The sequence below is a fragment of the Callorhinchus milii genome, unplaced genomic scaffold (assembly GCF_018977255.1).
Source record: "Callorhinchus milii isolate IMCB2004 unplaced genomic scaffold, IMCB_Cmil_1.0 Scaffold11, whole genome shotgun sequence".
Classification (NCBI taxonomy): Eukaryota; Metazoa; Chordata; class Chondrichthyes; order Chimaeriformes; family Callorhinchidae; genus Callorhinchus; species Callorhinchus milii.
The window spans coordinates 2,148,491-2,158,185 of NW_024704752.1; the positions used below are offsets into that span (position 1 = coordinate 2,148,491).

The 9,695-nt window shown below is 41.8% G+C and overlaps 1 protein-coding gene across 2 annotated transcripts in view; it reads left to right on the forward strand.

Moving 5' to 3' along the window:
* atp11b (ATPase phospholipid transporting 11B (putative)) overlaps positions 1–2,899 on the forward strand; it is a 53,465-nt gene extending 50,566 nt beyond the window's left edge. Inside the window, exon 30 of one of the 2 annotated variants that reach the window (XM_042338983.1) lies at positions 564–2,899. In XM_042338983.1, coding sequence (XP_042194917.1) covers positions 564–648 — 85 coding nt within the window. In that variant the 3' untranslated portion in view covers positions 649–2,899. The remainder of the gene's footprint in view (positions 1–563) is intronic. The other variant, XM_042338982.1, reaches the window with a different exon arrangement.
* Positions 2,900–9,695: the final 6,796 nt, after the last annotated feature.

A 9,695-nucleotide genomic window follows, 5' to 3' on the forward strand; every position in this document is an offset into this window, starting at 1 on the left:
TGGAATATTTTAAACTTTAATGTTAGGACTCAGAGTTGAGTTCATCTCAAGTGTCAGGTTTTTTTTAATACTAATTTTAGTTAGTTTTTTATTCCATATCGTAAAGTAAAAANTGTTTTTGTAACATGCATTTTACAAGCAAACCAGCAAAGGTTTAAGGGAGCAAATAAATAAGCTAATTAGAGTGCATTTATCATGTTAATCTCACCGACCATTCTTAACACATCGCAGGTACAATCAGAGGTTCAGTGCTGTAGACGTTAAACCAATAGTTGCAACGTGACATTTCATCCAGACTCAGATCTGTGTTAATCAGTTTAAAGTGGGCAGATTAAGTCTAAGTAGCAGAATTATTTTTGACCCGCTTCCTCCCACAACTCATTCGAGGCCTGTCTCTCTCAACGATTTCCTCTTTGACTGTGGTGTTGGTCATCTCAAAGCATTTCACAGGACTTTACTGTAGGGCGTAGTGACCTTTATTTTGTTGCACTAACTTAGACTCCAGTTTAGTTTGTTTAAGTTGTCAAAAAAAACACCCCTTGTCTTTGTGTCTTTTTGTTTAGATCTTGGAGTGACTCGGACCCCTACTGTACAAATGACAGAAGCATCCTGACCCTGTCTGCTATGGATGGCCCCTCGCATGCTTGATCAGGGCAGTTTTGTTGTTGGTTCTGTTTTGTCTTCGTTGTTTCTTTTTTTTATAAAAAATTATTTGAGGGAAGCGAAGGCACAGGTCAGTGGGCAGACCAATGGAAAAGATGAGGCTTTTGTGGTGCCTCATCATTGCCTGGTCATTGATTTTTGATGCGTTTTGAGTTTTTTTTTCTCTTTGGCCCCCCCCCCCAAATACCCACCAGTTTATTTACACGCATACGTGTGTGTGTGTGTGTGTGTGTATGTCTGTTACCCAAGTCGTCAATCCAAAGATATATACTGGCGAGGGGAGATGTAATATTACCGCTAAGATTGTGATTTTATTTGTAAATAGTTATAACTTATCATGACAATCCCTTTCTCGGCAATAGATCCCCGTTTTTGTTATGGGCGTGTGTGGGGGGAGGGGGGATACAATGGATTTCCCTCACCCCTCGACACACTCAATCCAATCCAGTCACTTTGAGACAATGGGTTGGTTTGGCAGCTGGAAAGGTTTCTTCTATCCACTGTTGGGGGACTTTTGAATCCCCCCCCACCCCCCTCAGTTGTTGATAACCGATCCCCTCATCCCGAATCTACTGGCTACTTCACTGACTTTTCCCGGGTGAAATAGACAGGCGTTAGGCTACTGTTGGTTCCTACATCTGATTTGGGATCGGTCGGTCAACAGCCTTAAAATATTGGCAACCTTCACCGGGGGGAATGGGACTCACAACCCCATTTATCAGGGAATCAAAACCAGCGCTGGTTGGGGTGGGGGGGATCCATGAAAGATGGAAGACCTAGTTATGGAGTTCGTGTTCTGCCAAGGTGAATCCAAAGGACATTATCCCAGAGAAAGATGGGAAATTTCAGAAGCTGCTCACTTGCATTTGGCAGGGAATCAAAACCAGCACTGGTTGGGGGGGGGGGAATACCCCAATCCCTTACTTCCAACCTCCTCCCCTCGCCCCAACACCTTCCCCTCCAACCACCCCTTGAAAACAGCCTCTTCTCAATTTCAAAGCTGGTCGCTTCCCAGGTTGGTTTCACTTTGGGATTGTGTCTCCTTGGAACAGTGAAGTGTGCAGCGCAGGTCAGGGAGCAACACCTGGAGCCTCTTAATGTCAGTCGAGCCCTTTGAAAGCAGCGAGGGCAAGGTATTTGCTGTCAAACTTGAAAGAGCAAGGTAAATTTGTGCCGTGTGTTTGCAGTGAACGATTACACTGGTGCAGTGGGTGGGTGCAAACTGATTTGCTGTGAGTGAATCAGAGACAGAGAGAGAGAAAGCGTAAAGCCAGTTGATGGGAGTTTTTACATCAATCTAAATTGCAATGGAAATGCATGTGTGTGTGGTTGGGGGGCGGGGAAGGGGGAGTGAGAAATACTTCACTTCTGATACAGGTAAATGTTTTTTTAAAATGAGCTGATTAAAAAATTAATTTGACTGGGGTCCGTCCAATATCTTTTCAGTATCCGGTGCAAGGAAAAGTGATGGTACTTAATGGTGTAGAGACCGACCCAAGTCAGTTGATACCTTGAAAATTATTGAGACATATTGGTAAATGTTTACAAAAAGTGTGCTTTAATCAGAATATGAAAAACGATCGGATTCTGATTTGTGTTTTTTTTTTAAAAAAGTGCCTTTGTCAAACGGTGAGGTGGGGGTTTAACGAAACGTTGTTTAAATTTGTGTTGGAAAATCTGTTTGAAAAATCCTTATTGTCCAGAACTTTGTTGCGTTCTTTTCTTTGTTGCATAGTTTGTGATTCCTTGTATTGCTGCGGGTGGGCTGAGCGGGGAGGGCTAAGTTAAGAAGGGGAAGGTGTTTTGTGGTTGACTGGAGCAGTGAGCTGGTCTGTATCTTCACTCTAAACTGCCACCAGTAAACAAAGGGAGATGGTTGTGTGGAGTGTTAATTCTCAAAAGCCACGTTTGTGTCTTCTGGCACTTTATAATAGTTGACTTGCACAGTGTGCAGTTACTTTGGCAAAATTAGCAATAAAATGTAGAGACCCTTGGACTTCACAGTTTGTGGCTCTTATCTTGGCAGTTATTAATGTTATTAATGAAAGATAATATCTTTTTTTTGTGAGGGGGGCGGGGGGGAGATTTCCAATTTTTGTCTCATTCCAAAACCGGTTCCGTTGGTTTATTGTGCATTTGTATGTTCATTATTTACTGTTGAAACCAGGAACAGGGAAGGGGAACAATAAAAATCAACCTGTTCATAAAATGTAAAAATAAAAAAAGTTTGTTTTGATGGTTGTGTTTTCAGTCACAGAGGAATGAACTCTGTTCAGTTTTTTGTGGGACAAAGGGTATCAGGAACTATTCACAATGACTCCACTTCAAGCCCCACTGTGTAGCTGTGACTTTAGTTCCTTTCTCTTTCCCTCCACTTTGCCACGTAACCCACACACTCCCTCTAAAGCACTTTGAGATTATATAAGCACCTGTTGCACTATCCTCCATGAAAGATACTCTCTAGTTGTCTACCCACCGCCTCCGCTTGACTGCCTCCTCCTGCATGTCCTCGAATTCAAGATCCTCATCCTCACTTACAAGGCCATTCATGGCCTTGCACCCTCCTCTCCGACCTACTATCCCCCTACTTAACTGCCCGTACCCTCCGTTCCTCCGGCTCCGGTCTGCTCCACATCCCCCGCCCCAACCGCCCTACCATCGGTGGTCGGGTCTTCAGCCTCTCAGCCCCGAGGCTCTGGAACTCCATCCCCCAGTGTCTTCGCCACTTCCTCCTTCAAGGACGGTCTCAAGACCTTTCTCTTCGACCATGCCTTCAGCTTCCCTCTCGACTCTCTACTCCCTCCCCTCACCATTTCCCCCCTGCTCGGGCCACGACCCACTGTCCAGCGCCTTGGGACGTCCTCCCAACGTGAAAGGCGCTCTATAAATGCAATCTTTTGTTGCACGATTGGTGGCCACACTTTCAGCCACTGTGCCCCGAAACTCTGGAACACTCTTCCTCTATCCTTCCTTCCCTGTCATCAGATCGAGCCTGAAGACCTTCCTCGTTGACCGTGCTTACGGTCACCTCCCGCTGACTTGGGGTCGTGCTCCATCACTGTCGAGTCGTCGTCACTGCAGGGGGCAAGTCTGCTGATCCAATCTTGGTTTCAAATAAGATCCATCACAACTACTATGAATAATTAAGTGGGTATTTCTGGTAGGAGATCAGACGGACTGCGGGACCATGTACTGACACAGGGTGTGAGCAAAGTTGCTCCCTGGGCATTGAGGTGCATTCAATCCATTCCTTGCAGCTGAAGTTGTAGCGGTGTGTGGCTGTCTGTTGCCCTCTGGTGGTTGGCACCTGCTCCTGTGAGGACTAAGAGGATTTTTTTCCCCCCAACACAAACGTTAAAATAAGAAATCTGCCTCTCGCTGTGTTGTTTAAGGTTACTTTCAAAACTACACTTGAGCAACACTAGTTAGCAAATTTTAGCTGTTTATTTCCATTGCTTGTGTGGCTACAATTAAACACCCCTTTTGTCTTCACAAAATACCTAGAAAGTCCCATTTATTGCATTAACCTCATTTGTTCTATTCTACAGGATAACAGGAATCCCACTGTGAACTGACGCTGGTGCAATTCCAACAGAAACTGATTGGTGCAATAAGCACAAACCCCACATCAGTGTTTAATTGTAGATTCCAACTTGCAAAAACACTAGAAGGAAATGAAATACGACAAATGAATTTATCTCATCTCGCACATTAAAAGATATCAAAAGGGTTTACAAAACATTAGTGTCGACCTCAGCTAACAGTTGGGGAAGTGACAAAGCTCTGTAAAGAAATCATTAATGTGCTGAAAAAGCTACATTTACTAAACTAAGTGAACAAACCAGAGTTTTCACTGGTTAAGGCCAAAATAAAGTGATCAGTCAGTAGCCTTGAGTACTTACACACTTGGACACTTTTTTTTCTAAACCCAAAATGTGACAAAGATTAACAAGTAACAATACTATTTTTTGCATTTGATAAAGCGCCTTTTCACATCGTTGAGAAGTCTGAAAGTGCTTATCAGGATATATTGTACAGATTGACTATTTTGTGGGCAAAATGTATAAAAGCATTAATTTAGTAGCAAGCTAAAGGTAGAAAGAAAACCGGTGACAGAGAGAGTGAGCATACAGAGAACCAGATTAAGTTTGAAATTGGTGTCTGTTTTTCTTTCTTTACAATAATTATAGGTGTAGGATTAAGAACTAAAATAAGTGATTCTTTGATTCACAGCTTGTTGCACGTCAATTCCTGAACACATTCCCATTTCATGGACATTTTCAACCAAGAATTGCAAGCGGGCAATGAGATGCGTTAAGAGCTGGAGATTTTGTACAACCCTTTTTTATTTTTTTATTGGCATTTCTCAGTGGACCCTGTAGACTTTCATCTTTCTGTCAATTTACAATACATTTGCCCATAATGATAAAAAATTTACATAATTTACAAGACATCTATTTAAACAAGCTCTTGAGAGTCTAGATTTACTACCTACAAGTGTACAGAATTGCAGTACGTACAAAGCACTAGGTTTGGCTTGAGTTACAATACTGGTGGCCCTGCCTCCGCGACCAAATGGATGAAGACTTTACAGCTAAAAAAGTGTTTCGATTAAGCAAACCTCTCCGATCAATTCTCTCCACTCACCCTCACACCACCCAAAAAAGGAATAGAAAGGGCTTATCCAGTCTTCACACATTCAAGATCGTGGCTGTGAACAGACAGGGCAAAAAGATACACAGCCAAGTTGTGCAAAGCAATGAGAGGCTGTTTATGGCACACTATAGAAACATTGCAGATGATTCTGCAATGGAATAGTAGCTACAAATATCTGGGTTTCCTTTGAATAAAGCCTATGGTTTTACATATCTTTAACTGAACCATGTTTAAGTGTCCATTAAGTCATTTTAACCTGGGGAAGATAACAATTTAAAGAGTTTAAAAAGAAACGTAGATGAATATTGTGTAAATGTTCCACCTGCCTCAAACTGAGAATTTTAAAAAGTATTAAAATGAAGAAAACAGTACTTTTTTGCGTTAAGTTCAACACCATTGATCTATGCAAGTGACACACACCCCATGGGTTTATTTTATTCCATCTCATTCACCAGTACGTAGCTTTTTTTAAAAAAAAGAATTGGAATTGAAACCAAAACCAAAATGGTACAGTCACAATGATCTTCATGTCCAAATGAAAACCATTTCGCACACCCAGTGAATTCAATGCAGTTGTTAAAACAGAATTGCACCAGCAACTCTTAAAACAGATGGTGTGCGCGTGTATCTATACACACATACATACACACCGTCTTGTTCTCCGACACACAGCGGGCGAGGATTCAGGCCCCACCACAGAGCGAGTTAGTGAGTAAAACCAAACCCTCAAACAAAAGGCAAAATACTGCAGATGCCGGAAATCTGAAATGAGAACAGAAGTCGCTGAGAACACGTCGGGCACCATCTATGGGGAGGAAAATGAGTTAACCTTTCAGGTTGATGACCTTCCGTCAGAACTCAAAATTAAATACTGCCCAAAAGTGAAGAGAAAGAGGCCAGCATGATGAGAGCGGTTAGTTAAGTTGAAAAGCAAAACAAAGGAAAGTTTACTAACAGATCCCCACTTGGGTTAGTGATTGCTGTGATGTTGGGGGCAGGGGATGGAGAACTAGTGACAAGCAGATTGAGAGCTGGAGGAACACCTCACTAGTTATAAATGAGATGGCTACATCAAGTTAATTCACAAATACACCAGCCAACAGTTGCAAGGAACGAATCGAAAATATTTTGGTTTGCTGATAATTTAAAAAAAAACTTCTAGTGCATTTTTTTACTCATCCGACCTCGCTGAGTCGTGTGAGAATGCATGCTACGTGGTTAAGTACCTTTTGCATTCACTGGAAATATTACATGCAGATGATTTTTTTTTGTGTGTCCACACACACGCCATGGGTGTTCATGAGAACATTCTGCAGATAGCTTCTGTCGGGTGAAAGCTGAAGACTTTCTCTTTCAAAATCAAGTAGAAACGTTCACCTGGGAGTCGATGGGAAAGGAGGCTGGTTGAATCGAGGGGGAAAGAGCTGAGAATAAAGCTTTCGGGCAACTTCTCTTAAGAACTATTTAAGAACTAAATGTCAATTAGTTATTCACCAATCCATTACCCCTTATTTTTTTCTCTCCCTTACTCAAGTGAGTTGGCCTTTTTGTGGACATATTCCTACATCATTCTGACACTTGACTAGTTTCTCAGGAAGACGTGAAGCAAAGTTTTGTAACCGAATACTCTTTGAAAGAGATTCAGCCTTGGGGTGGGCGGGGTGGGGGGGTGGTTGGCGGTGGGAGTAAAAATGTCATACAAAGAAATGCCTATTCCAGAGAAAGCTGTAACTAATTGGTAAATGCCATCACTTCAATGATTAGCGAGCCATAAATTCAACAAAGGGAACAGCGGTGGGATAAGGAGTCAATTTTGACCTCTCCAGCCACTTCATAAAACGTTTCTTTAAAAATATAGCGGAAGCAATTTGCAGGTAATTACTGTCAAGCATAATGCCTGTTTTTGTAGGCAAATGCAGAACATATTTACACCAGCGAATCAGCCACAAGGTGAGCAACGAATGATATCTGGGGGAATTGTTGACCAGGACCACAGGAGAAAACCTCCCTGGAGTTTTTAAACAGTCATGGGATCCGTAATATACATCCATCTTAACAGGCAGATGAGGCTTCTTTGCTGTTAAAAGCAGTCGGCATGGAAATAACAGGGCCGGTGTCATTGGTGAGTAAGGAATCACAATCTACAGCTTTAAAAAGGCAAGTTTCTTCTTTAAGTATGACCTTTAATAAAAAAAAAGGTTGCATTACTAGTAATAATAATGATCCCTGCATTTGATATAGCATCTTATCATGTTGAGACTTCTCAAAGCCATTCACGGAATATAAAGTGATTTGACTCTATATTTTGTTGGTTAAACACGACAGCCAATTGCGCACAGCAATCCAGTCCTGGATTGAAGTGACCAATTTATTGTTAGTGGTACCTAAACTCAAGTCATAGCCAAGATCAAACATGAGGTAACTAGTTTGTTTTAAAGAAAACAAATACCTAAACTTGGGTCATTGTTCTAGCCTCGTCTTAACAGCTAAGCCTCGTCCACTGAAATTCTTCCAATCTTAAGATGTGCGAAGGACTCAATGGGACTTATGGGATCATCTTCTTTCCACAAGTTACTGTATAAACCAGTATAAACCTAAAGGAAACCTGCACAATAATAATAACAAAGGTTTTTTTTTGAACGGTTCTGTCCTGTTTCATTCCATCTGTGGGAGCATTAATAAATAGTTCTGAGAATCTCCACATACACAAAATCGCAGTGACTTGCTCTGTGCGTCGTCAAAATAAAACCTTAAAACAGTAGAAATGCACTTTAAAATGTACCATGTGCCTCGGAAGGGGAAAAATATTATTCCCCCCCACCCCCCCCAATTTTGTTTAAAAAGGGGAAAAAAAGTTTTTGATGGACAAAGATAAAGTGAGGAAAAGAGGGTAGGAAGCGGCTTTTTACAGTCAGGCAGGTGCTTATGTGTTGCTCTTATCAGGTCATCTATCATAAAGGATCGTCGAAAAAGAGAAGTACTGAATAGAATCCAATCGGTATCAAACTAAAGGCAATGGGTTTTCACCAGGTTCAACTAGAGTCAAGTTGCAGAACACAATGTCTAAAGCTTTTCTACATATATATATATATATATATATATGAAGTGGTAGTTGCTTAAGCCGGACAATCAGGGTCGATATACCAGGCGTCCGGCTAAAGCAGCTTCCACGGTGTATGTATGTGTGTGTGTGTATATATATATATATATAGCTAGCCTATACTGCGCTCAGCTCTGAGCTACACAAGGTAGTTTTCAAGTTTTCAAAACCAGATATTTACACCATTGTTGGTGTTGGGGAGGAGGTTGGGGGGGGGGGGGGGGGGGGGGGAAGAGAGGAGAAAGCTTTTTTTCTTTTTAAATTATCGGTAGCTTAGTTTGCGTGATTTCTTAGCAGGATCCTTGAAGGGATATTTTCTGTCAACATAGAAATAGGTTGTTATCGGTGTGATTCACTGCTAATTATTGGAAGGAATACTTCCTCCCTCCCCCTCTCTCCCTGTCCCATTATTTAAGCAACTCAGAATCCTCTTAAGAAATATCGCAAATTAGAGCACCATCAACTCCCCCCTCTCCCCCTTAAATAGTGTGCTGTCAAGTAATCCGCCGAGTGAAAACGTAATAAAAAGTAGAGGTGTTAACACTGAATGGAAGGTGTAATATTTTTGCTCATTTGTGGAACCTGAACAGAGGTGTGTTTCCCACGGGATGGGAAGGGAGAGAGACATTTGGACGGGTTCACGTCAGGATTTTGTACAAGCAGCAAACGAGCTGCGTGCGATGTCAGTGCCACAGCAAGATACCTATAAATTAAGATGTTTATTGATAAACAGTGTTTGTTTCTTTTTAAATAAAAAAAAGTCTGAGGTGAGGACAGGTCACAGGCATACAAGCCTTTAGCAGTGAATCCACTGATCAAGGATATGTAACAGAAACCGACTTACCTATTGACTCTAAATCCTCTAAACCCCTCTCAGGTCTGAGTTATCACCAGATTAATCATCATTTGATCAACACACCACCGTAATGCAGAACCTTAGCAGGTTTGGATAACGCTTAACCAGGCAGATTCATAAAACAGTTTGAACCAAACTTTTATCTTGGTAATTTTTTTTGAGGAGGGGAAAAAAAACTCTCACTTGTTTCAAACATTCAGTTCTTCTCGCTTTCACCACTCACCTGTAGCTCTGAAGGGGCAGTGACACTTTATATATTCAACGTTTAATAAAGTAACGACCGATAAAAATATAGCAAAAGCTCTTAAAACACCAACAATCCATTTCACGCCCACAGAAACAACGGCGAATCTCCCCTCCAGTGTCCATTGCACCCGCCAGGTTCAACTCAAAACGTCCCACTCCGACACACAGAGGACT